Source organism: Lactuca serriola, chromosome 4 (assembly GCF_051521515.1).
Source record: "Lactuca serriola cultivar US96UC23 chromosome 4, Lser_US96UC23_V15, whole genome shotgun sequence".
Taxonomy (NCBI): Eukaryota; Viridiplantae; Streptophyta; class Magnoliopsida; order Asterales; family Asteraceae; genus Lactuca; species Lactuca serriola.
This window is the reverse complement of record NC_136411.1, coordinates 108,742,561-108,769,186: the sequence shown is the minus strand read 5'-3', so window position 1 is coordinate 108,769,186 and position 26,626 is coordinate 108,742,561. Positions and strand designations below refer to the sequence as shown.

General features: G+C 35.7%; 3 protein-coding genes and 1 long non-coding RNA gene across 24 annotated transcripts; 2 read left to right on the top strand and 2 right to left on the bottom strand.

Annotated features, from left to right (window-relative positions):
• The first annotated feature begins 5,790 nt into the window (after nucleotides 1–5,790).
• On the top strand, nucleotides 5,791–7,328 carry MOT1 (molybdate transporter 1). The gene has a single exon (XM_079039670.1). The coding sequence runs from the start codon at nucleotides 5,824–5,826 to the stop codon at nucleotides 7,189–7,191; it is 1,368 nt and encodes a 455-aa protein (XP_078895796.1). The 5' UTR covers nucleotides 5,791–5,823; the 3' UTR covers nucleotides 7,192–7,328.
• Nucleotides 7,329–7,346: 18 nt separating this feature from the next.
• On the bottom strand, nucleotides 7,347–10,031 carry LOC145102286 (Ribosomal protein S5 domain 2-like superfamily protein). The gene is made up of 4 exons (XM_079039671.1): nucleotides 9,334–10,031; nucleotides 8,053–8,493; nucleotides 7,878–7,961; nucleotides 7,347–7,706 (listed from the first exon to the last, which is right to left on the bottom strand). The coding sequence occupies exons 1-4, from the start codon at nucleotides 9,947–9,949 to the stop codon at nucleotides 7,615–7,617; spliced, it is 1,233 nt and encodes a 410-aa protein (XP_078895797.1). The 5' UTR covers nucleotides 9,950–10,031; the 3' UTR covers nucleotides 7,347–7,614.
• Nucleotides 10,032–11,218: 1,187 nt separating this feature from the next.
• On the top strand, nucleotides 11,219–16,592 carry LOC145102283 (uncharacterized). 21 transcript variants are annotated; one of them, XR_013706094.1, is made up of 7 exons: nucleotides 11,220–11,811; nucleotides 11,905–11,976; nucleotides 12,325–12,678; nucleotides 13,107–13,363; nucleotides 13,479–13,718; nucleotides 13,799–13,922; nucleotides 14,520–16,592. It is a non-coding gene; the product is annotated as an uncharacterized LOC145102283 (long non-coding RNA). The 21 variants fall into 21 exon arrangements; XR_013706098.1 differs by having other exon boundaries at nucleotides 11,221–11,811; nucleotides 12,586–12,678; XR_013706105.1 differs by having other exon boundaries at nucleotides 11,221–12,678; nucleotides 13,107–13,188; nucleotides 13,301–13,394; nucleotides 13,479–13,562; nucleotides 13,668–13,718.
• A 1,861-nt stretch (nucleotides 16,593–18,453) lies between these two features.
• On the bottom strand, nucleotides 18,454–22,249 carry LOC145102282 (putative serine/threonine-protein kinase At1g54610). Its single transcript, XM_079039668.1, has 8 exons — nucleotides 21,342–22,249; nucleotides 20,981–21,265; nucleotides 20,567–20,884; nucleotides 20,208–20,435; nucleotides 19,772–19,872; nucleotides 19,514–19,625; nucleotides 18,928–19,401; nucleotides 18,454–18,846 (listed from the first exon to the last, which is right to left on the bottom strand). The coding sequence occupies exons 1-8, from the start codon at nucleotides 21,735–21,737 to the stop codon at nucleotides 18,628–18,630; spliced, it is 2,133 nt and encodes a 710-aa protein (XP_078895794.1). The 5' UTR covers nucleotides 21,738–22,249; the 3' UTR covers nucleotides 18,454–18,627.
• Between the last annotated feature and the right edge of the window lie 4,377 nt (nucleotides 22,250–26,626).

Sequence of the window (26,626 nt, the reverse complement as noted above, 5' to 3'; positions counted from 1 at the left end):
TAAACTCTAAGCAGCCCATGGAACCTTATGGATAAGGCCATGGACAAAAAAATGATGGGCTCCCATCATAATTTCGTTCACCCCTTGTTCCTTTAGCATTCCTTAGCCCAACATCTCAATTATCCAATAATTGCAGTCCAGTCCCCTAAATTTAATTAATCTCTTTTAGTCACAAAATTAATTCTTAATTAATTCTTGACTAATATTAATTAAACAATATGATTTCTCCTTTAATATATTATTCTTATAATATATTAATAAATCATATTTAAACCTTTCTCTCCTTAATTTATCCTACATATTGCTATGGTGAAGGCAACCCAAAAGGACCATGCTCATAATCGGGTCAAGTACATACCAAAATAGTTATGGACTTAGACACTAATCCAACAAAAAGTAGGGCTAACAATTCTCGACACGACACGCGACACGACACGAAATAAATGGGTTTGGGTTGAGTTTTTCAACCCACCAACCCGCTAACCCGCTAACCCGTTTATTAAAGGTCATATATGGGTTTCTCAAAAAATAAACGGGTTGTCTCGCCAACCCGTTTGTATTCTTAATAAAAAAATTTATTTTATTTTTAAATGTATTTATGTATCAAGTATTAATATTTAATAAGTATTACAAAAATATACCATTTATTCATAGACCATTTGACTGTTTTGACATTATGACTCGTGGTGAATGGTCTAATGTCATAAGTCGTAACCTATAAGGCTAAGTTTGTAACATGTTTCTATGAATGTTTTTAATTTTCGTTTGGATGTTTAAGACTTAAATATGTAAAATTCGGACCCATGAACCCAAATCTGACCCACGAACCCGCCAACTTGTAAACCCGTTTAAATAAATGGGTTGGTGGGTCATATATGAGTTTATGTTCCAAACCCGCAAACCCGTGACCTGTATATTTAAATGGGTCGTGTTTGGGTTGACATATTTCGACCCGCCAACTCGCGACACGTCAACCCGAACACGACACGATTGCCAGGCCTAGATAAAAGGCTATGGAATGATTACAAATGGCGAATACTCTATTAGGAAGGTAGCATATATCGAAGGCCTGCAACACAATCTAATAAGTGTTTCGCAATTAGTTGTAGGTACAGGAATGAAGGTATCATTTGATGAAGAAGGTTCGGAGATAACCGAAAAGAAATCTAAGGCAGTGCTTCTGAAGTCTAAAAGGAAAGAAGATATGTATCCTATGAATATGAATCCAATCAAAGGAAAGCCATCTATTTGCTTGCTTACGAAAGCATCTTCAAATGATAGTTGGCTATTGTACAGAAGGCTTTTGTAACGCCCGTAGATCCGGGCTAGTCAATTTAGAGATAATAGGGGTCGAAAACGACTTTTAGACAAAATATTATTTAGAATAAATAATCTTAACCAAGTTGTAGAATACGTCTCAAAGGTTCCGTACATATAAAGAACGCCGAAATCCGAGTTATAACGAAGAAGTTATGGCCCATCGAAGTTTTACGGTAAAACCGACACGACACCAGGAGACGTAAATAGTGAATTGATGATAAAGGACTTTTTAGCCTTAGCGATATAAATAAAAGTTTTAGTATACATTAAACCGAGAACATACAAAAAAAAAAGAACGCCCAAATCTGACTTCGTATGAGGAAGTTATGAGTTTTCTAAGATTTGGCATAGCAGTGCACGACCCGAAACTCGAATTTTAGTTCAAGTGGTTTTTGGCCTACGCGACCTAAATGAGAATTGAAGATCTCATTAATAGGAACTCAACGCTAAAAAGACAGACAAAAACAAAGTCTGTATGTAGAAGTTATGAATTTTACGCGGACATTTAACAATATATTCTCCTCGTACTGTTAAATTTAATATTGGTCGAGAATTAGCTGACAGAGTCCAAATGAAAGTTGTAGATCTTATTTTTACCTACGCGTGGATATAAAGAATGTCAAAAACAGAGCACGTATGTGAAAGTTACGGATTTTAGAAGTCGGAAGTGTGTTGTGCAAAAATGGGTGATGTGGCACAATCTTGGCCATTGCTTTCTCCCCAAGTCTTGCCACTAGATGGTGACATGTGGCACCAAGTTCAACCATTTTCACCCTATAAATAGAACCTCTCTCACCCTCATTTTCTTCACACCTTTCCCATTCTTTCTTCTCTTTACTCTCTCTCTCTCTCTCTCTCTCTATAACCTCTCTCTAGCCCTGAAACCCCCCCCCCCCCGAAAAGCCTAGGAAACCTCCCTAGCACGAGGCGGAAGCCCCAGAGTGCTCGACGGCTCCGAGAAGAAGAGCTTTCCGGCTCAGAAACGCTGCTCCAAGCAAAGCCCGATTTTCTATAAAACTCGCTGTAAATGAGCTACGCCTACACTATTTTTAATATAGCTTTTATTTAATTATAGTAACGTTATTAGGAACTTATAATAAGTAATCGGACTATTATTATGGGTTATATAAGTATTGTTTAACGCTTATATAATAGTAATAATAGCTAGACTATTAATTAGTCTTGGCGAATAATAAACTAAACTCTAGTGGTAATAATACTAGGTTTCGTCGAAGGAAATTATTTTTAAGAAGCGAAGCGCTGTCTGAGTTCGGAATCACCACCTTTTCAAGTGAGTGTATGGTCCCTCTCATCTTACACATATATATGAAGTATTTTATATAAATTACGTGCTATGTGTGCATATTATCTGAATACTTGCTGTCTATGATGGATGAATGATTTTATTCATGGTTTAAATGATTTAAATATATATTTATTTTATATCTACAAATATGTTGGGATAAAACATGGGTAGATGAAATAGTTGGTGTGTGATGAAATAAAATGATGAGAGATAGGTGATGATAATTAGGTGATGGATAGGTGATGATGAATCGGTGATGTAGGATGAAAGATACTATAACCTTGTCCGACAATTTAGAGATGTAGTCATCTACTAGAGTATAGATGGCGACCACAGACTATTCTAGACAACCCGTGGAACCTGTAGGTGATGAATTATGAGTCCAGGTGATGTTGTGACTGTATATTCATGTGATGATACTCTAACCCTTACTATGAATTACGAGTTCAGGCGACATTGTAACTACGTATTCATGCCTTAGGAACGAGCATATAAGGAAATGTGAAGTAAAAAGATGAGAGGTAAATATGATATAGGAGATGACCCTTAAGATAAATCTTTAAGGAATATCAAAGAAGATAACGGGGATGGGTAATAGGGTTGATTGTTTGATGTTTAAATATAATAATTATATTATTGTGGGTTGAAAACCCTATGTACTCACCAGGTTTCCCAACCTGACCCACTCCAGCTTATTTGTATCACAGGTGTCGATACGAAGCTACTTTGCACTGAGAGATTTAAAAGAGATGTAGATCACTAGTGTAAATGAATGTAAGTTCTGTTTATGCTTATGTTTCTGTATTGACGGTGACATCCCAAATGTTTTAAATGAATAAAAATACATTTCTTCGAAAATGCTTTGATAACGTATTTATCATGTTTTTCTGGGAACAAATTCCGCAACATTTTTATTAAAAGAATTACTCTGATTTTTATAAAGCATAAACAAAATCAGTATTTTTTGGTCGTGAAAATGGGGATGTCACAGTTGGTATCAGAGCATTAGTTTAAGCGAACTAGGAATATGGATTTATTTCTAGACTTAAACTTAGAATGCTAAGCAATGATTGTGAGGAGTGTGTCTTAGGTAATACATCTGAATAGACACAAGCACTAGCTTATTTAGTGAAACTGTCTAACATGCTTTTATGTGCTAAATGATTTATGATGCTAAATGCCTGAACGGATCTATGGTCTGTTGCCGACCGGATCTGGAAATTTTATGTGTTCAAATTTCTAAACGTTTAGATACGGTATTAGAACTGGCATGTAACTTTTCGGAATAATAGGAAGATTTACATGTCGATCGTAAATAAAATCTTTCCTATCTTAATTCTCGTCATTATAAACCAAACGTCTATAGATCGAATGGATAGAACCCGAAGCGGAGTCGGGAACGCAAACGGAAATAGGAATCAACAGCCCCCCGTGATTGAGCAAATACATGTTGTAATGGGAGCTGCACCTGAGCCAGTCAGCATGGCTGGAATACAAGCCATGATTCGGGCTATGTTAGCTGAACAAAGGGAGGAAATGAGACAGATGTTGCATGAAAATAGGGACGAACCTACCATGCCCATCAAGCAAACCGAGCCGATTCTCGAGCAGTCGGAGGAAGGGAACTACAGCCGTCAAGTGAGTCAAATAGGGACTCAAGGTGAACGAAGGGATGACCCGGAGAGGGGAAACGACAAGGATGGGCGAAGGTATAAGAACTTTTTTAGTGCAAAACCACCAAGTCTTTCCGGAAGCCCGAAGCCGATTGAGATTATGAACTGGATCTCCGAGATGGAGATGGTGTTTGAGAGTTGCGACTGTAGCAACAAGCAGAAAACCGTCTTTGCGATCAGGCAACTGAAGAGCGGAGTCTTTAGCTGGTGGAAGATATTGGCAGATACGATGCCCAAGGGAGAAGCAAGTAAGATGTCTTGGGAAGATTTCCTGGTGTAACTGAAAATGCAGTACTGCTCTGAGCAGGATCTACGAGAGATCAACAACGAGTTTCGGAACCTAAAGAAAGGAAAAATGAGCGTCACCGAGTACACTGCAAGTTTTACGTAGAAGATGAAGCTTGTTCCTTATCTAGCTCCAACAGAACTTTCTAAGGTCAACATGTTTGCCAATGGATTATCAGCGGACTTTGGTCCAACGGTCAAACAAGCAACCACTTTGAAAGCCGTCATCTGGGCAGCCAAGAATGTTGAGACCCAAATAAGAGAAAAGGGTCTGGAGAAAGTTGAAGGTGGCGGGAAGAGGAAGCTGGAAAGATCCTCAAGACCTGATAATAAGGGAAAGTTCTCGAAGTCTAACCTGGACGACCGAAGGAATGGAGCCAAGTGGTGTGACAAGTGCAAAAAGAAGCACTTCGGAAGATGCGATGGAGAAGTGACGTGCTATAAGTGTGGTAGGACCGGTCACTATTCCAGAGATTGTACATTCGACAACAAGAAGTGCTACGAATGTGGAAATGATGGGCATATTTCAAAGAACTGTCCAAAGAAAAACGAAGCAGCAAGACTAAATGCACCGCCGAAACCAAGGACATTCCACATGATCTTCGATGAAGCAGACAACAACGCGAGGAATCAAGAATGAGGACTTCTTACCCGAAGATCAGATTATGCAGTAGCCATAGTTTTGTATGATGTAGCATAGTAGAGGCATAGTCTAGGGTGAACTTGAACACCTATGTAATCGTTTCAAGAAATAATATAAAACCTTCGTTTTGTTATTTGATGTGTTAAGTTGTTGTGTGGTTTTCTTGTATGGTGACTTGGAAAAACTGCGAGACAATACTTGGGATGAGTATAAGTAGGTGTGTATTTTACCCAGTATTTTATTTTTTATTAACAGTTAAAACTTTTTTACTGATTTAATAAATAAAGTGATCTACACATAATAATTTTTCTTTATAAACAATAATTTGTGTTTTGTAATTTTTTATTATACAAATCTATAAAACATAAATTATTCTGAAAATATATATAAGAATCAATTGTTTTTTTTGTTATTTATTTGAGAACAACAAACAAATTGACCCCATCAATGTTATTAACGATAAATTTGCGGCAGTTGACTAAAAGATGCCTTACATAGTGACATCAGATCATAATAGCACATTCAATTCCCTCCATCCTTATAAAAGGTGGTATTCTAATCCCTCTATTTAACTACAACACTACAATTCATACCTCATGGAGTCCAACAACTATCAATCCCCACCGCGAACCACCCCCCCTGTCACCACCACCACCCTGGCCAAAAAGCTGAAAGACAATCTGATTTTCCGATCAAAATGGGCGGAACTGAACGGTGCAATGGGTGACTTAGGGACCTACATACCCATCGTTTTAGCATTAACACTTGCCGCTGACCTCAACTTGGGCACCACATTGATTTTCACCGGCGTTTACAATATCGTAACAGGAGCAATCTACGGCGTCCCTATGCCCGTCCAACCCATGAAGTCAATTGCTGCGGTGGCTATCTCCGACCCCGATTTTGGGATCCCGGAGACCATGGCCGCCGGAATCTGCACAGGTGCAGTTTTAATTTTTCTGGGTGCGACCGGTCTCATGCAGCTAGCTTACCGGCTGATTCCGTTGCCGGTGGTCAGGGGAATTCAGCTAGCACAAGGTCTATCATTTGCCATGACTGCAGTCAAGTACATACGGAAAGTTCAAGACTTTTCAACGTCAAAATCCAAAGGGAATCGGAATTGGTTAGGACTCGATGGGTTAGTTCTCGCAATCGTTTGCTTTTGCTTTATCACGATTGTTAATGGTGGAGGCCAAGAACCCGAAAACGAAAACGATGAAGAGAGTCAAGATAATAAACGAAGAAACTGGAGAAGGAACGTTGTAAGTTATTTACCCTCAGCGTTTATCGTGTTCCTGTTAGGGGTAATTTTGGCAATTATAAGAGAGCCTAAAGTGCTGAAAGGGTTCAAACTGGGGCCATCTTCTATACAATTTGTTAAAATTTCAAAAACTGCTTGGAAACGAGGGTTTGTGAAGGGCACAATTCCACAATTGCCCTTGTCCATTCTTAACTCGGTTATCGCAGTTTGCAAACTATCGACCGATCTTTTTCCCGAAAAAACCGTGACACCAACCTCGGTTTCCGTAACGGTCGGGTTGATGAACTTAACCGGATGTTGGTTCGGTGCAATGCCGACTTGTCATGGGGCGGGTGGGTTAGCGGGTCAGTATAAGTTCGGAGGGAGAAGTGGTGGGTGTGTAGCGTTACTTGGTGCAGCTAAATTGTTGCTAGGGTTGATACTTGGGAGCTCTATCGTAAGGATTTTGATCTCGTTTCCTGTTGGGGTTTTAGGTGTGCTGTTGTTGTTTGCTGGTGTTGAGCTAGCGATGTGTGCTAGGGATATGAAGGCGAAGGAGGATTCGTTTGTTGTGCTTATTTGCACTGCGGTTTCGCTGGTTGGATCGAGTGCAGCTTTAGGGTTTGTGGTGGGTATGGTTGTGCATCTAATTCTAAGGCTTCGGAAATTGGGTGGGCCGGATGAAATTCGATCTTTTTCCTCCTTTTGGATGCATACCCCGTAAATTCTTGTTTATTACTTTGAAGCTTCAAATTGGGTGCATAAATGAATAAATTTACATTTGTTGTACAGGTAAAGCTGTACATAAAATATGATGTAAATGTACAATTTGTTAGTGTATATTTTGTGTTTGAGATAAAATAGGAGCAAACTTACATATAACAAACGGAAACATTTTAATGCAATAAAAACGCTATAAAAATCCAATAACAATATTATTATTGTGACCGTTACACCACCCTCAATGTAACCAAAAATCCAACAAACCACAAAAACCCCTAAAATAACTAGAGACAGCACACAAAGGTTTCCAAGTCCAAAAAGGCATTGATTATGATTTTTGCATTTTCTATGTTAAGATCCTACAAATTATCAATTTTGACTCTTTTGGGTTGTAATTGAGTTGACACAGTAAATCAAAACCCAATCAACGCTTAACCCATTGGAAGCTCTTTCTTGCTTTGGCCTTACCAGGTTTCTTCCTTTCCACAATCCTCGAGTCTCTTGTCAAGAAACCCACTGCCAAAAACATAAATCACACACTATTATTTATACAAATTTGTTTTCACGTAAATAAAAAACTCCTAGTCCTAGGTTAGGTGCAGTTTGTTTTTTACTTGCTTAATGGAGAAAGAAGTGAACAACTTATAAATATAGAATGTCTAAATAACAAACAAAAAATCTACTTACCTTCTTTCAAAGGAGGACGGAATTGATCTGGTGCCCAGTTTTGTAATGCCCTGCTCATACCAAGACGAATTGCACCAATTTGACCTGTTTCATTTATTTGTGTATTATATAGATAATAAAAAAAAATAAGTGGCTAAATTCAAAGAAGCATAAGTTGCATAAATTGAATGCTGACCTGACACACCGCCTCCTTTAACAGTACAATTAACATCAAGAAGGCCCAATGTTTTGGTCTCCGACAGAGGCCGAAGAAGAGCTGCTCGTTGATCAAGCATGGGGAAATAGACATCAAATTGTTTGTCATTAATGACAAATTTACCCTCACCAGGTTCAATCCATACACGGGCAATACTACATTTCCTTTTTCCAGTCCCATAAGCCCTACCCTGAGTATCAACCTGTCTTACCCTTGATTTGGCAATTTCCTCTTGCTTTTGTCGCTCAATGTCTGCCCTAGTTGACTTCCTGGTGTTCTTTTCATATCTCATGTCTTCAATTGCACTCAGTGAGGGCAATCCTGGAACATCATCTAAGTCTTTCAGAGCCATTAAACTATCCAGCATTTCATCTGTGATCCCTGATGCAGCAATCAAGTCGCCAAATGCATGATTTGGACCTGTAGTAACAAATTCTAGGGTTACATATTGGGTATTGCTTGCTATTATTGGTAAAAAAATGAAAGTATGTTGGTATTTTTTTGGGTGAAGAAATGTATGTTTGTTGCAGGGAAGGGTTAAAAGAAAGTACACACACCAATCAACTCACCAAATGCATGATTTAGAATTAGACCTGTGGTTCTAGACTTCTAGGGTTAAAAAAAATCTGATTTAGTCACCGAAGTATTATTTTTTTATGATTTATTATGACAATGGTTGGCAGCTAGATAAATAGAAAATAATAGCTAAATGGCTAATTCGATAAAATGATTATGTTGTGCTTTTTTTGTATTTTGCCCTGATATCAAAACTGGGTAACCATGAAAATGGTATTTCTAAAGGGTCAAAAGTAAGTATAATAGTTTGATCAAAGCAATAAACAGCAAATAGTTAAGTGGCTAAATCAATAAAATGGTGAAAGTACAAGTTCCTTGCTTTACTTTTCCCTTATTCTTTTTATAGTAAGGTTTGCTCGTAGATCCACTACTACTAGAATATTAATTTTAGGCTGCAATATGTTTTTTTCAAGCAAAACTTAAAGAGGATCCACAAACAAACCTCTCCTAATGGATCAAGGCATGCCTCTACATAGAATCACAGAGTCATAACATAAGACACGATTTAACATCATATCTTCAACCCAGAGAGATGGTAAACTTCCATACCATATGTATTTCAGCATTTCACAAGCTCGATCCACTTCCCTAGTTAGAAGTAGAGTTTCCACAAAGATCTCTTGATATAATTTTTATGATATTTATCAAGTTTTATGAGAATTTGGTAATGAAAGGTATATATACCTTTGAGTACCTCTGATAGAGCTTTCTCCTCAATCTCCAGTAATCTATCTTCTTCTTTCTTTTGACTCGCCATTTTTTCATCTACATTAACATCAAGCTCAGCCAATTCCGAAACCCCTGCATCTCCAATATCAAAGATTCCATCTTCTCCGTCTCCCTCTTTCTGATCTCCCACCACAAAATTCCAGTCCTTAACTCCTTCCTCCGCCCCCCACGTATCAGCACCACTCACTTCAGTCCCTTTCCTCTCACTCTCTATTACCTTGAAAATATCATCTTCTTCACCATTACCTCCTTTCTCCTTCGATTCAATACTAAACCAAGACTTCTCCTCTACTGCATCCTCGCCACCAGCAATACCTTCGAGGCTCTCAGTGTCTTTACCGAACACAGATTCGATGCTTTCTTCATTTCCCGACGAAATCTTCCAGATATCGGACGATTTACTACCGTCTCCGCGATTGGTGGAAAAATAGCGAGAGTTGATTGAGAAGAAAGTAGAGGAGGTAGGGTTTTGAACCAGGGGAGGATGGTGATGTTTGTAGTGAGATTGAGATGATGAGATTAGGGCTACAAAACGGAGGCTTGAGGGTTTAGAGAGTATACGAGATAGCATTTGGAGAGTGCGGGAGGATCCTCCGTTGTCTGGTTTCTTTGAGGGTTTTAGCCTCCAGGAGAACCTCTTACGATATAAGGCCATCTCCAGTGTCTTGCCATTTTGCCTGTTGATCCTGGTACAGCCGGGTCGGGTCGGATCGGTTTTGCCCTACATCTGAAACCTTTTTTTTTTTTTAACTTTAACAAACTATTTGAGTTAGTTTTTTACAGGTGGAAATACGCCAAACAATGACAAGAATACCAAGCACTAAACGCAAGGTAAAACGTATACAAGTTACAATGAATGGCAATACAATTAAAAGAATGAAACACAAATGGGTCGAACAACACATCTCTCCATGGCCTTTTCTACTTGAACACAACTTCATTACAAAATGGCCATATGGCCTTTTCTATTAGATATCGAATGACATGGGTTAATTTGAAAATTTGTCTCAAAAAACATCGTGTAATAATACATTTATATGGATATAATAATAACACACCTTGAACCATTATATTCTCTTTCAATGAATGTTCATAATTTTCAATTATAGTTTCATACAGGGTTTTTCTCTGGTTAAAAAAAACTTTACCATAACCTTATTTGTTTAAGTTTTGTTTCTGATCGGATTAACTCGGTTATTTGAACAAATTGAAATCTTTTGCAACAAACTGTTTACTCCATTCCCATTTTATGACATTGTTTGGGAAATATGTATGGATAGGTGAAGACCCTCTTTCTATTTAGATTTCTCACCTTCTTTTCTTGAAAGATATAAAAATTGTTTAGACCAATGGTCAACACAACAATAGACATGGAATTTGCAAAGGTTAATAAGGGTGTCAAAAGTGCTCAATTCTCAGATATATACCAACTTGTTGGTCCTTTTGTGCCTTCGGATCAAAGGGGCGGATTGATTTGAGATCTTCATCACTCGGATACATAGTTAAAGTTACTAGATATTATAATGGTGTCATTTATTTGGCTGTGGGAAATGAGGCTACTATATAAAATATAGTTATTCCTAAAAAGATTAATATTTGTATTTTGGAGGGTGCTTTTAAATCGCGGAACCATATTGATTACAATGGTGTCATTATAGTATATATTAAAATTTTATGGTCTTAGCTACAGTAAATGTCACCCATATTTGTCTCTTTTGATCCCTTAACTTACATTCCCTGTCGTGTAGGTCCCTGTCTTTGTGGCAGTTCATTACTTTCTTTCTAAATGGCAGGGGTGGCTTCTGTCAATATCTATATTTTACTGGCCACGTCTTGTTTTACTTTGCTTGGCCGCTTTGTTGGCCAATCACGTTCGGATTAGTGTTCTTCTTCACCATTTTTCTTACCATACAGTACCATAAACCAACCGCCTTCATCTCGATCCTTCTTCAACCCTCTCTGTGTGTGAGTGTTTCTCTGTAGACGCGATCCAACACCACCATATCCATCGTCTTTATGAAGCACCATCAGACAATCAAAGCAAATAGCGGGGATCGATTTCGCCCTTTTATTACTGATGCGAAATTATATCTACGCTTCCACCTACTACATCCGACAATCAAAACAAATACGTACATGAATGTAGACCAGATGCGACCGTCTTCAGGCTTCTTCTGATACGGTTTTCTGTCCGTTTACACCTCTCACCATTCCTGTGCAAGTTCGTTTTTTTATTTTAATTTAGTTATTCAATTCGATTCAGTTCTTTGCTGCCCTAGATTTTTCCTGATTAAGGTTCTTAGGGATTTTTAGTTTCGTCTTGCTTGCAACCAGTTTCATACAGTGTTCCACAAGGATTCACAGTAAGTTATTCATGCCATTATCTCCACCATATGAATTCAGGCAAGGTCTACGTGCCAGTCAGAGTACAAGGTATTCGTTGGTCTTTCTCCCATAAGTTGAAAGTGTATTGAAACAGATGGAATTTTCTCTTTTTATTTTCTGTAATTTTTCCTTCTATTTCAGATGATTTCAATTTCTTTAGTTGTAGACGACATGGTTTATATGGCTAAAGAGTTTGTCAAAATAACAGAGCAGGTAAGAAATAATAATTTTTTTAATGCTTCTAGATCAGATATAAGTGTTTTAATTTATTATTTGTGATGTAATTAATTGTAGTTATTACCCAAATGAATTATTTGTCATTTGGACGAATAACTAGAATTAATGGACACTTGGAAAAAGTTCTGCTAATACCTGGGAAAGCAAGTAAGCAGTAAATGACAATAATGCCCCTCTATTGAATAAAGCCATAGATTATAAGGACCGGACAAAGCAACTTTAACATTCACTGGATAAGCTTATAGATCATATATGTAGACAATATGCCTGATGCACATATTTATTTATGTCCTGGAATTCTGGTGTTAACATGAGTTTATGCAGGCATTATTTGGAAACCTACAACAATGAAGACTACCTAATTATGTTGTGATGTGGGCTTTTGGGGTGTTTTAGAATAAAAAAATTGTTGATGGATAGTTGCCAATTAAGTGCGACTGTAATGCTTTTCCTTACTCATAGCAGTGAATATGCTGCATTTTATGAAAAATTTTCTTCAACAATGTTGATCACATACTGAATGGGTTTCTTTTCTTCTTTATGCCCTCTTTCTTGATGGTAATTGAAGTTACTGCATAATGACAGATAATAGGGATTGTTTCATTTACTTTTGTGGCTATTGGTGATTCTAAGAGGATGTAATTGATTTAACGTGTTCATGGGTTACTGTTGCCTCAGGTAACTATATTCAACAGCTCTTAATTGCTGATTTTATATGTTATATGGAGATTCAAGCGAAATTGTTATTATGGCTCTTCAACAGTACATTAACATTTATTACAAAAAAAAATACAATTTGGTGTTATTTAAAAGTTAAAGGCCCAAGCCAAAATGATTATTTTTCTTAGTTGTAAGCTTATCATGCTTTTAACAAAAATATTTATACTTGCATATCTATTAAAACTTTAAAATAATATTACATAAACATATCAAGGATAATCATTAAAATCACAAACGATAAACTGTAAACGCATAGAATGGTTTTCCATTTTAGGGGTATCATAAAATATTCATTAAATTTGTAAAATGAATTTTGCCAAAATTAATTTCGTTTATAAAATTACTTTATAGTATGGCGTAATATGTCAAAGTTTCCAATGTTTTAGTTTATTGAAGGCACATACGGTTGGAATGGAGATAAAAAATATGCCAGATATGGTGGCTTCATTTTAGTTTACTCAAGGGAAGGTATAAGTAGTTAATTGTTAGTTACCCTATCTTTATTAATATTTGAATGTTTAGTTTGTAAACTGAGTTGTCACTCTTTTCTCAACGGAACACCCGTTTTCCATGTCGTCAGAACTTCAACCTTCGGTGAATACACCGTCTTGCCAAAATCAACCATGTTGCTCCTGTTGACAAAGTATGTGTTCTCAGCTGTGGGATCTCTACATGTACAAAAACAAATTATAATCAACATTCTCCGCGTACAATTCCATTTGGTATTTTCCTGTCTCAAATAATCTTTCCGTTTTCAGGTCTTGGTGCTACTCTTAACATTGCAAAACTTAAAAAAAGTCTCATATGTTGCCATTTTTGGATTGGGAGCTGTGGGGCTTGCTGTCAGTTTTCTACAACTTCTAACTTTCTCAAAAAAGACTCATTCATGGCCAAAAAAACGTAATGATTTGTTTGTGATCAGGGTGCTGAAGGTGCGATAATTGCAGGTGCTTGAAGGATGGTTGGTCTTCATCTTAATGCCAATAGATTTGACCTTGGTAAGATTTTTCTGCCTAAAAATATGAATAAAAACGGCTAGATAAATGGTGAATCTCATATATTTGTGTGGTTTCAACAGCAAACAAATTTGGGGTTACAGAGTTTGTGAACCCTAAAGAGTAGAAGAAACCAGTACAGGAAGTGATAGATGAGTAATGGAGGAGTTGACAGCAGTGTAGAATGCAAGTCGTGGAAAACATGTGGTAGTTATTTTGTTTTTATTTTTTATAAAATCTGCAGCATGGTGGAGATATAAGTGCTACAGATCTTACTGGACAAACAACATTACACATTATTCAAGAACAAAATTCAATTAAAAAAATAAATCTTACACCTGACCTGATCATTTACTAACATTTGGATTTTTTCTTACGGACAACTCATTATTATTAACTTTGTCTTTATTGATTATAAAAGTAGGAAAATATAGCATTTCTAAAAGAGATAAAAGATGATTTTTATTGATTATAGAATTATGAAAATGTAGCATTTTTAAAAGAGATCAAAGATGATTGGGAATGAAGATACAAACTTGCAATGCATAACAACATAAAGTATATATTTAGAACTTATTATTTAATGTTTTGGCATTAATAATTTTTTTATGCTATTTTTGACAGCATGTATTTGCTGCTATTTTATCCTGTTTTTGACAGCACAAATATTGCAGTTTTTTTCAGATCAGTATTGAATTTTTTATTTTTGCTATTTTGACATGTTTTTAGTTGCTTTTTAAGAGTTACATACATAACTTCTACCTATCATGTTTTGATCTCGACCCCATTTTCAATATTGGACAGAACCGTCCCTCAAGCAAGCACTCTGCATCATACAGTTTTATAACAGAGGAGCTGAGATGACTACAAGACCATGACGATATGAAGCTCATCTGTGGGATAAAGAATCCTGGAATCAGAATCGCAAAAAGAAGGGGAAACAGAGTTTGTTAATTTCCACTTTAATTAAGCTTGAATTTATCAAATTATTATTAATCAAGAGACTGACATCTGCATTCTGCAATCTTTATCTCTTAATATATAATCTACATCTAAATTCAGTTACGAATTTTCTGACTTTGTGTTTTTTTTCTCTAGAATTTTACTCGAAAGGAAATAATAGTAACCATTTTCTGATGTTGATCGATGTTCAATCCAACACTACCGACTCACCAAAGTTGGTCCGCCTTCTAACAATCGATCCACAAAACCACTTCTGCAAACCTTCGCCTCAGTTGATTAGTTCGTAAATCAGGTATGTCTTTTTATACTTTGAATTGTAGATCTGACTTTAATGGATATCTAGAATTCAGAAGGCAGAAAGACAACCCGACTTCCATATTTTTTTTCAAAAAAAATATTAAAAATAACGACAAATTTTCATTTATTCTTTCCTTGGCTTCTAAATCTGCTGTCAGCTCATTTTTCTGAAGCCTTTATTTGAAGGTTTTTTTTTATTCTATTTTGCACTACAAGTGCCATTTCATAAAGGGTATATCCATCATTTATGAGTAACTTCCATTGAAATTCCCCAGGCTACGTTTATATGCTAGAATCAATATTTCTTCTTTATTTAACAAATCTTAATTTTTGAAACGGATTAAGTGAAACGATATTTTAATTTGTGAAATAGATAAGTTTTGAGAAGACATCAATTGCTGTGAAATTCACATGCAATGCACGGTTCAATGATGTGTTTGTTTGACGTAAATATGATATAAGATAAATTAATTCAAAAAATAATAGTTGGAGAAATTGAAAAACTTCTTGGTTAAAAGTTGGAACTAATATTTGTTGACTTGGCTTATTCACTATATGTGATATAGGATGGCAAACATTACAAGTTAGTTTAGGTAAGATCATAAAATGGAAACATATTTTCTGATTATTCCAGTTTCTTTTGGATTTATAATATAAGTCCATTGCTAATATGTTGACCAAGCAGAACAATCAACAACAACAATAGTAACCTGATGCAATTTCTTCAATTTAGCCTAATTAGGGGATACATGCAAGAAATGGGCATGTATCTTATGCCATATCACTGTCTGCATGTGATGTTGACGAGTAGTTAGAATGTATAATTTTGTAATATGAAAAAAATAAGATACTATGCTACATAAGTATGAAAAAAAGGGGGAAAGTCAGCTATTTATTGCATTTAGTCCAATAATGAGCTAACTGCAAGATATAACAATATAATTCTCTAATCTTTTCCGGTACATGGACCAATTTTGTAATGTTTTTCTACAGAAGGACAAATTATATAAACATTTTATGTAGCAAAGAGCATTTTGTAATGTTTTTATGCCACAGGGACAAATTCGGTAATCTTTCTCTGCCACAGTTGTCATTTGTGTGATCCTTTTCTGTTCATGGACTATTTCTGTAATATTTTTATGTATACGAACCATTTTTGTAATATTTTTCTACAAAGGGAGCATTTTGGTAATGTTTTACTGTCAAAGGAACCAACTCTATAATCTTTTTATCAAAAGTGACCGTAATATAAAATAATTCTGCCACAATGACCAATTAATTAATCAATTTGTACTTGCATTTCCATTCATCCGATTGATGGCAAATTAGACAGAATAACAACATACTTTAATTTGGATACTAATTTATGCAATGTACTTCATTATTTGTCTCAACAGATTTCGCGGGTTACCCATCTAGTTTAAAATATAGTTATTCCTTAAGGCCACAGAGGATATTTATCATTTATTCCTTAATTAGTTGTGAAGTGGCAAAACGATCTTGGGCTTGTATTGGCCCGTTGGTGGGATATTGTTATTTCATGTTGTTTTTTGTTATATACTTATTATGTGTTGGTTGATTCATTGAAGAGATTGGTATTGAATGTGATTGCTATCACTGCGACACTGCCATTTGTGTGTTGGTTATGATCCAATAGCTACAGTAGAGATTCTATTTTTGATAACTTTGTTTCTTACTTGTTTAATTGATTTATTCATAGAAATAGAAAAACTAAAACACAATTGGGTTTCTGGTTACAAAATCTAATATTGGCTATCCATTTGTAATTGTAAGTTTCCTTCAAGCTTCCTGCTAGTTTTATATTATTTAGGGTGCGTTTGGTTGTGGAAAATTTTTCGATTTTTAGAAACTTTGAAAACATGTTTGGTTTGTTCAGTTTTCTAAAGTGTTCTATGAAAATGAAAATTTTCAATTTTCCAAATTGTGTGTAAATTAGAAAAATAATTTTTACAATTTTTTCAAAGTTTTTTAAAATATCTAAAATGAAAAGTAAAAACTCTATCGGTTCAACTAAACACATTTTTTATAATTTTCATTGAAAACTAATAATGAATACTCAACTTTATTTTCTGAAAATAATTTTTTGAAAAATGAAAACAGTTTTTCACAATCAAATACACCTTTAGTCATTCACAAAATAAAGAGAAATTAAATTGATTCCTATTTTTTATGCCTACAAATGTTCCTACCCAATGAAATTATGACAAGTGTCATCATTTCATATTTTTTTAACTAACTCATTAAGACTATATTAGGAATATATCAATAAAATTAAATTGAATGATGATTTGTCATAATTATATTATAGTGAGTAAGAATAATTATAGAAATAAAAGATAGGAGGTAATTTAATTTCTCAAAAAAGAAAACTTTGTTACTTCATGTTGGGGTATGTCAAGTTTTGGTTGGTCTAGTCTCGGGTATGGTTTTTCTTTTTCGTTATTTTCTGGCCTTTTTATCCGTTCTTTATTAACCTTTCACCCCTAATTGCACTTCATTATTGATGATTATATTATGTATTATAATGCACTTATATGATTATTGTTTTGATGTGCCGGTCGGTCATAACTGATCAACAAGAAATAACTTATCAACAAGAAAAATGGTTTGGTGAAACAACAAAACTAAATACACACGATGGAAAAACACAACCTAAATATATTTATATTAAATGCTATTTTTCTTCCAAGAAAAAAAGGTTCCCCCCTGCCCCCCCCCCCCCCCCCCCCCCCCAAAAAAATAAATAAATAAATAAATAAATAATAATAATAATAATATAATAAAAATGATATCTCAGAGGTTGCGTATGCAATTATGCATGACGAGGCTTGTTCGTGTATTAGCCTATTTGGCAGGTTGCCTAATTGTGATATAATTTGGCTTGCCCCCACAATCGGGTTTATACTCTATCCACGCTCACATTTTTATACATGGATCCATATTTAATTTAAACATGTTTTTGGATTATTTTTAAAATAATCACTGTCATCGACTTATTAAATAAAAGCCAATGTGGATCGATGCCACCATGAGGTACATGTTACTACTTATTTTTTTGTTAATAGAATAAAAAAAAAGTTTTGATAGAATACATGATTTGCAGATTCGTTGAATACATGATCTAACGGAACATTCTGAAATCCTTCATTCCGGTGTTATCAAGCGTAGCCAAAGCAGATTGAGGCGCCCTATAGCGCGTAATGGCAGATGTTTTTGTGTTTTATTACCATATGTGAAACTACTATTTTTTTTTTGTTAACTTTTTGTTGTTAGTTATTGAGATTTATTAGATATTGAGATAACACATGTAGTTTTTACCTTTTCCCCATTTTATTCAACAGAAAAGTTTTTACAGCCTCGTTTTATTTCAACACGAAATTTGAGATCTCTTTTTTATGCAACAACAAACGTTCTACTTTTTTTACCAATCTACTATAAAGACGTTTCCAAACCAAAATTTACGCCATAAAATTCCCCTATATATATATTCCAAATTTCCAATACAACATCCTAATAAATTCCAAAATTACCGACAACAAATAATTACTATAATTACTATGTACACAGTTATCCGATGACATAGGAGAGCGGTTGACTCCCTCTCTCTCTCTCTCTAGATTTTTATCTATTATTACCTGGGTCTGCGGCTAGACATATAAATAGGGTTTGCCATCATTTGTGTTGCATCTGCTTTATCTTTGGAGAGCCTTGTCCTATCAAGGCGCGCTCTTCTTGCAGCTTCTTGAATATGTCGATCATGATCTTTCAGCATCTGGTCCACATTCGCATTTGATGAACCCAATGGACCCGAGAAATGGATCTTGTTGTTTCCCTTGTATCCATGACCATTCTATAATAATCAAACACCATATTAAGTATCACTCTACTTTCCTTCATTTGTAGATATAACATATATAAATATATAACTCACCTGAGCAGGTTCCTTAGTACTAGATCTTCCACTTTCCATGTATCTCCGGGAAAGGTCTTTCCGATCATGCTTTCCGGAGTGTCCAAATTCTTGGGTGAATTCCGATAGTCTTCCCATTTGATTTGTTGGATCTAATTGTGAAGAATTACAATTAGAATTAGAATTAGACACACGTTTTTCACGATCTTCAGCTGATAATATCCGCGAGCTCACTAAACCCGAGAGCGAAGATAAATCAGCTCGGCTTGTGATTGAGACGTCGTCGTATTTCTTTCCTGATTTTGTCCATGAATCCGCAACCAACGGGCCGGAATAGGATTCCCGCATTGGTGGGTGTGGTTTGGAATCGCTGATTGAATCTTTTGAGTAATGGGAAAGTCTCGGGTTTTCGATGGGGAAACCGGAAGCCGTGTCGTCTTTGTTACGGGAGAAGTACTCGCTTCTGCTCTTTGAGTTTGCTCGGTCTTGCCTTCTCTATAAAGGAATTGGATTCAAGTATTGTTAACAAATAAGGAAATAATTAATAATCATAAATAAATAAATAAATAATAGTTTAGTGGATAAATTGATAAAATGGTTAAAGTACCTGCATCGATGCAGCTAACTCAGCATTGGCATCAGGAGCTGGAACTGCCCGAGGGTCTTTTGGTCCTCGGCTTTCCTTTTCCACCTTTTGGCCCTTATATTCCGCTCTTTGTCTACACAACATTTTCAGTGATTAGAAAGTTGATTTAATCAAGAGTTATCCATTCCATTCCAATGGAATGAACCATTCCATTCCATTCCTTCACCAGTTCCATAATTTAGTGTGGAAAAATAGTATAACATGAATACATGCACATACCTTCTAGCTTCTTCCTCCCTCAGTTTTGCATCAATTTCTTTGCTGGGAGGATATTTTGGCAAACTTGAAGGATCACAAGCATGTGGTTTTGTTGTAAAGAACTGCAATAATTTAAAATCATATATAAGTCATCTGAATGTTTAGGTTTAGTCTATCATAAGAAAATGAAAAGAATTAACAAAATTGAAAGGTGGCTTAAAACAGTAGGTATAGGTTAAATCTTTTTTTTTTAAATCAAAACCAGGTAACCAGGAAATATGGTTTAAATGGGTAAAAGTAATGGTTTAATCACAACAGAGCACAGTTAAAGCTTAAATTGATATAATGGTTAAGTAAAAGTTCTTTTTTAAAACATATCCAATGACCATAAACTGACTGATGTATTCATTATTTCCTTAATTTTATGTATTACTTGTAATAATTTGTGGCCCATTACCTCACTCTTAAGAGCAAATAATGCAGTTCCTCTTTGTGAAGGATCTATTGCAAGTAACATCTCCATAAGACTGATAGCAACAGGAGGAACATCTTTAAAAGTTTCTTCAATTCGACATCTGTAAGGTTGTGTAGGTTTAAACACAGCTGAATGACGTAATTTTGATTTTCTCCAATAATCCTCAGATGGTGAACCACAAAGTTTGAATATTTTATGCAATTGCTCCACCTACAAAATAGAAAGCACAAGTCAAAAGAGTAACCAAGAGGAAGATCAGTTCATAGAATGTTTTTGGAAGGAATGGAATCTGTCAAATGAAATGGAATCTGAAGGAAATGGAATCTGTCAAGTTTTTAGACCTCTGTTCGACCAGGCATGATAGGTTTTCCTGCATATAACTCTCCAAGAATACATCCTGTACTCCATAAGTCCACTGCAACTCCATAATGAGTTGCTCCAAGAAGAAGTTCAGGTGGTCGATACCAAAGAGTCACAACTCGGCTAGTTAATGGCACATTTTCCCGATGATCAAAAAAACTTGCTAAACCAAAATCTGCAATCTTCAAGATTCCATGATTGTCTATCAAAAGATTTGACCCTTTTATGTCACGGTGTAAAACACCACGACTATGGCAATGCTCAAGTCCACTTAGCAGTTGTTGCATGTAGCATTTAACCTACAATACAAGAATGCATATCCATCATCCATCTTCCATGTAACATTATGTATCCAGAAAACTCGAGAAGAAGAAGAAGAAAGAATCTGAGTCTACCTGTGGTTCTGTGAACTTAGCCCCAGGTAAAGATGCAAGTCCAGTAAGATCATGTTCCATATACTCAAAAACCAGGTACAAGCTACATGAAGTGCGTGAAGTGACCATTCCTTCAAGCTTGATTATATTGGGATGATCAAGCCTTCGCAAGATAAGAATCTCTCTCGCCATAAACTTCACACTTTCAGGATCCATGTTATCAAAACGCACTCTTTTTAAAGCAACAACTTTATTGTTAGTGAGATCACGAGCCTTGTAGACACTGCTATATGTTCCTTGACCAATCTGCATCAAAACAATCAGATTCAGAACGTATTCAGCGCCTGAGATATCAAATTTGGCAAAAGTTTCATAAATATACCTTTTCAAGTTTCTCGAATGTATCTGCTCGGCGAGGTAACCATCCATTGATGGCTTCACCAGCTACAGCAGCAAGCCAAGAAGGCCAACCTGCCACGACTTGTTCACCTTCTATAGCTTTTGGAATAGTCCCTATACCCGGAATATTAGCAATAAACACTTCTGACACGTCTCTCTTCTTCTCGTAATGATCATCACGAACACGTCGTGAAGAATTCAATCTCTTGTCAATGGATCCAGTTCTTACCTCACCTCTATTCTTCACCCTAAAACTTTCTACCCTTTTAGACCGCGATCCGCGCGATTCTGATGAAGCTTTACTCGGTACTCTCTCCCTTGAACTCGAACTCCCTCTGCCATCATCGATGGCAGCAGGCTTACCACAAATCCCACCCATTAAATCCCCAAAACTAACTGCCAATCACAGCTATAGAAAAACCCGATCAAACTAATCAAAAAACAACGATTTCACTTCTGTGGATGTGCGTCGGTTAAGCATAATCATTACCGACTAACATCATACAAAACGAAATTCAATCCGGCGCTTGATATAGTACAAAACTGATGATACCTTTAGACCTGATTTGAATGAAAACCCAAAATTAGGGTTTTGATGTGCTCTCCAAAATCAAAGAATTCGTGCAACTATTTTCCGTGGATGAGAGTCAAAATTGAACACTTTTACTTGCTCGTATGCATCAACGCGCTTTCAGATATAAATATCGATAGACAACACTCTTTGCCGGCATGGCCGAGTCAAAGAGTTGAACTCTCTCTCTCCCTCTCCTCTCTCTCTCTCTCTCTCGAATGTTAAAAAAACAGTCAGAGGATAAATGGTCTCTCTTTCCTCTCTCTCTCTCTCTCTCTCTCTCTCTGCAAAGAATGTTGTTTATGGGGTTTAATAAGAGAATATATCATTTTACTCCCATACACTATAGTGTATGTTTGTTTTGACCCCTGAATTACCATTTGTACTAATAATAATACATTATGTCATATTGTGGCCTTGTGGGCACTTGAAAAGACCTTCTAGACCCAACAAATATGAGACAGATGTTATGTGACAAACCTGATAGTCTATTGGTCCATATCGAACCAAAGATTTTCTAGACAAATCAGCGAGTATCGATCTTTTTTAAGGTTTTGTAAATGTATTTTTGTAATTTGTTATTTTTTGTAAATTCTGTTTTTTTATAAACTTTGAACGTATAATTATATAAGTATTTCATTTGGAAATTCTAATATTTTGTATTATATAAGTTTTAAAGTAAAACTATGATAAATTAATAATTATTATAAATCGATGGCTAAGTTTAAAAAGTGAGTTTTTTAACTTATTATGTCACATCCCCAAAATCACGGCCAGAAAAGACCGGTTTGTTTATGCTTTGTTTAAAAATCAGAGTTACATTTTAAATGAAAGTGTTGCGGAATTTGTCCCAAAACAAAAATATGATAAAGATTTATCAAAAACATTTCCATAGAAATGTATTTCATTAAAAGACTCGGGATGTCATGTTCGTACAGATCAAAAGCATAAACAGTACAATATAAGCCTTACTACATTATTTCATATCTACAGGCCTATATCCGTAATCCCTCGTCCAAAACATCACACTTATGCTCATGCGCCACTACCTATAATACATAAAACTGAGTGGGTCAGGCTTGGGAGTCTGGTGAGCACATAGGGTTTTCAACCCACAATAAATAAGTTTATTAATTTTATCGATCAACAATAACCCGATTACCCGTTCCCGTTATCCTCACTTTACGTCCCTAAACACCTATCATAAGGGACCTAGCCTAAGGATCATCATCGGGACGGACACTACTGCTAAGGGGATTCCTCAGCAATAAATGTCCTAAAGGCAACCATGTGGGGGATGGAGTACACCGGTGAACATATCGTTCACAAACACCTACAGGTTGCGAGCCTGCTAGTGTTCCACTGGACTGTCTAGAAGAGTCCGTGGTCGTCATCCATACTCCGCTAGATGACAGAATCAACAACATCAACATCGAGGTCTCTCATCATTTTATCACACATCACCTATTGCATCTATCCATGTTTTACCCCAATATTTTCGTAGATATAAAATACATATACAGTTTAAATCATTGAAAACATGTATAACAACGTTCATCTAGCATAGATAGCAAGTATTCAGATAATATGCACACATAGCACGTAATTTATATAAAATACTTCATATCTATGTGTAAGTTGAAAGTAACTATGCACTCACTTGTTAAGGTGATGATTCCAAAATCGGGTAGCGCTTGCTTCTAACGATTCTATTTTCCTTCGACGAAACCTAGCATTATTATCGCTAAATTTTAGTCTAATATTTACCGTGACCAACTATTAGTCTTAGTATTATTATTATTCTATAAGCGTTAAACAATATTTTCCAACCACTATGTACAGACAGGGGCCAGACATAAAACACCGGAGGGCAGGACCATTTTGGCATATAGCACTTCTGAAATCCAACAACCCTATGCGGCCCTTTAAACCAGATTCCCCGTACCACGAGTAGTTAAAAAAATATTATAACGACACTTATATAAGTTATAATAATAGCTCAAATATTTATTATAAGTTCATAATAACAATTCAAATTTTAAATATAAGCTATATTAAAATAAGGTAAGCATAACTTACTTACAAGGGGGTTTTAGCTAGGAGTCGGGCTCTGCAGGGGCAGAACTTCGTCGTTGAATCTTTCTAAGAAAGATTCGTGCAGCGCTTCAGCGCTCACCTTACTATACTAAGCTACAGAAAGAGAAGTCGAATCACGAGGGACCGAAATGCTCGGGGGAGAAGGAGAGAAAGACTCTTGAATCAAGAGAATGGTGCAAGAAATATGAGAGCCCAAGGCTCTTATTTATACTAATTGAATTTTCAAAAACTACCCTCCATAATTACTTAATGACCTTTTAGTTATATAAACAACTAAACACCCCTCTATAATACTATTATAAATGGATTTAATGATATTTGTACTAAACTAATGTCGAAAGAACTCAACATTAGTCTTATAATGACCGCATCGTCGATACCTTTCTAATGATATATACATATGTATATATATGTGTACATATACATGATTTATACTTTATTTTAATACGTAAATATGCTATTATAATTTGTAACTCGTTCATACGAACTCCGTTTTTGACGTTCTTTATATCCACGCGTAGGTGAAGACGTACTCTACAACTTTCGTTTAGACTCCGTCGGCTAATTTTGACTTTATTTTTAAAGTTATATTTTTAACAAGCCGGGACAAGATTGGTCTGTTTAAAATCTCATAACTTCTTCATACGAAGTCAGATTTGGGCTTTCTTTTTATCGATGTTCTTAGTTTAACATATTCTACGACTTTCGTTTAGATCACTAAGGCTAAATCTCGCTCTATCGTAAATTCACTATTCACGCTTCCCGGTATCGTGCCGGTTCTGTCGTGAAACTTCGACGGGTCATAACTTCTTCGTTATAACTCGGATTTCGGCGTTCCTTATATGCACGGAAACCTTGAGACATATTCTACAACTTTATGTAGAGATATCGGGATTATCTCACACTTTAATTTTGACGCTCATTTTTATTCTTTATTAATTATACATTTATAATTAAATAATAAACACATATAATTCACATAATACTCAAATATTTCATCTTTATTACTTCAAAAAGAGTTACAAGAGTTGACCTAGACTATTACATTGACAAAAATGCTTAGCCCTAAAACTCGGGCGTTACATATTAATGTTTCCATATCCGTATAAGTTGAAATGAATGTTTGGATAGACTATTTTTAAAAATGACTTAGTGTAAAACCAGAGATAAGTCATTTTTTATAAGTTACTAACCCCTAGCTTATCAAAACTTCGTATAACAGTTGTCCGACGTCTCTGTGAAGCCTTTTTTTTTTATCATTTTACCAAACACTAAAAAGGCTTATCAGTTTATAGTGTTTTGACATCGAATAAGCTAATTCAAATATTTTTTTAAAAACTTCGTTTTGACACCTCTATAAACTAATAAGCTATAAATTAAAAAGTAATAAGCATTTTTAATAAGCTTAACCAAACAACCTCGTACTAAATCGGTAACTTATAATTAGTTATAGTAGGATTTGTGATAAAATTTACCATGAAAGTTCGTTTTGTTACCATTTGATTACTCAACATCAAAATTAATTGAATTGAACTTTAAAATCAGAATTTTGACACTATTTATCTATTCGAACTTGTTTTATGCAGTTTGTCTTGTTACTTGTCAACATGGATCCATAGGGAATGGTGTGACATCCTACATGGAAAATCATACGATTTTAATATTTGGAAGGGCCTTAAACGTTGTTGTTTTGGGGTTGTTCTTGCATGGGGGCTAAGTGAGTAGTCACTTTACCTTTTGAGTCATACCACGACCAAACCTCTCTTCTCCTTTCTCTTTAAGGGTCATAATTTGTATTGATTTGTTATAAAGTTAGGGTCTTCAATTTGAAGCAATTGTTGGTTATACCTTTGTATTTTGGTTATTCGAAGTCGTATACAATTTCATAAAAATGAAGTCTGGAAGTAAAAGTAAATGTGATTTTGCAGTGGATATGAACTACCATGGATTTTCGCTCCAAATCCTCTATAATATTGTAACATTCAAGTTTGGTAACTTTCAATTTAACCCCTCCCCCCCCCCCCCCCCCCTTTTATTGAAAAACCTTGCACTTTGGTCCTTTAGCTAGTACGCGGGGCATACTAAGTGGTACGCTTGGCGTACTAGCCCGATGATTTGTCGCGGATTCCACCCATGTGGAGTACGCATAGCGTACACAGGTATGGGACAAACCCTATTTTTTAGGGTTTATGCCCTATTTAAACATCTTAAACCCACCTCCTTGACATTTTAGACCAGCTTCCATCCTCCTTGTCCCAGAGAACGAAACCCTAAGTGTGTTAGTGAGTTTTTAAGCTTGATAAAGTGATTTTTTTGGTGTTTTAAGGTGAAGAAGAAGAAGAAGATAAGCCCTTGGAGAAGTTGATTGAGGTGATCTAGGATCACCTTCACATTTGCAAGCTTTTTGAGGTAAAAAGCGCACACCTTTATGTTCATTTATGATAGATCTGCTATATGGTGTTTCTTGGGTATTTTTTACCCCTTTATGTTAAAGGTGGGCTTTTGATCTACTCCAGAAGTAATGGATGCTAGATCTTAGCTCCATTCAATCCCCATGATCATAAAAATGTAAACTTTATGGTGTATTTTGACCCATGCAT

Excerpts from the sequence above, each read along its gene's own strand:
- MOT1 (XM_079039670.1), top strand. The coding sequence starts at position 5,824 with ATGGAGTCCAACAACTATCAATCCCCACCGCGAACCACCCCCCCTGTC.
- LOC145102286 (XM_079039671.1), bottom strand. The coding sequence starts at position 9,949 with ATGCTATCTCGTATACTCTCTAAACCCTCAAGCCTCCGTTTTGTAGCC. Across the intron at positions 8,494-9,333 it reads TCTATCAGAGGTACTCAAAG|GTCCAAATCATGCATTTGGC; the intron begins GTATATATACCT and ends TTGTTACTACAG. Across the intron at positions 7,962-8,052 it reads TAAAGGAGGCGGTGTGTCAG|GTCAAATTGGTGCAATTCGT; the intron begins GTCAGCATTCAA and ends TAAATGAAACAG.
- LOC145102282 (XM_079039668.1), bottom strand. The coding sequence starts at position 21,737 with ATGGGTGGGATTTGTGGTAAGCCTGCTGCCATCGATGATGGCAGAGGG. Across the intron at positions 21,266-21,341 it reads CATTCGAGAAACTTGAAAAG|ATTGGTCAAGGAACATATAG; the intron begins GTATATTTATGA and ends GTTTTGATGCAG. Across the intron at positions 19,626-19,771 it reads AGGGAGGAAGAAGCTAGAAG|ACAAAGAGCGGAATATAAGG; the intron begins GTATGTGCATGT and ends AATGTTGTGTAG.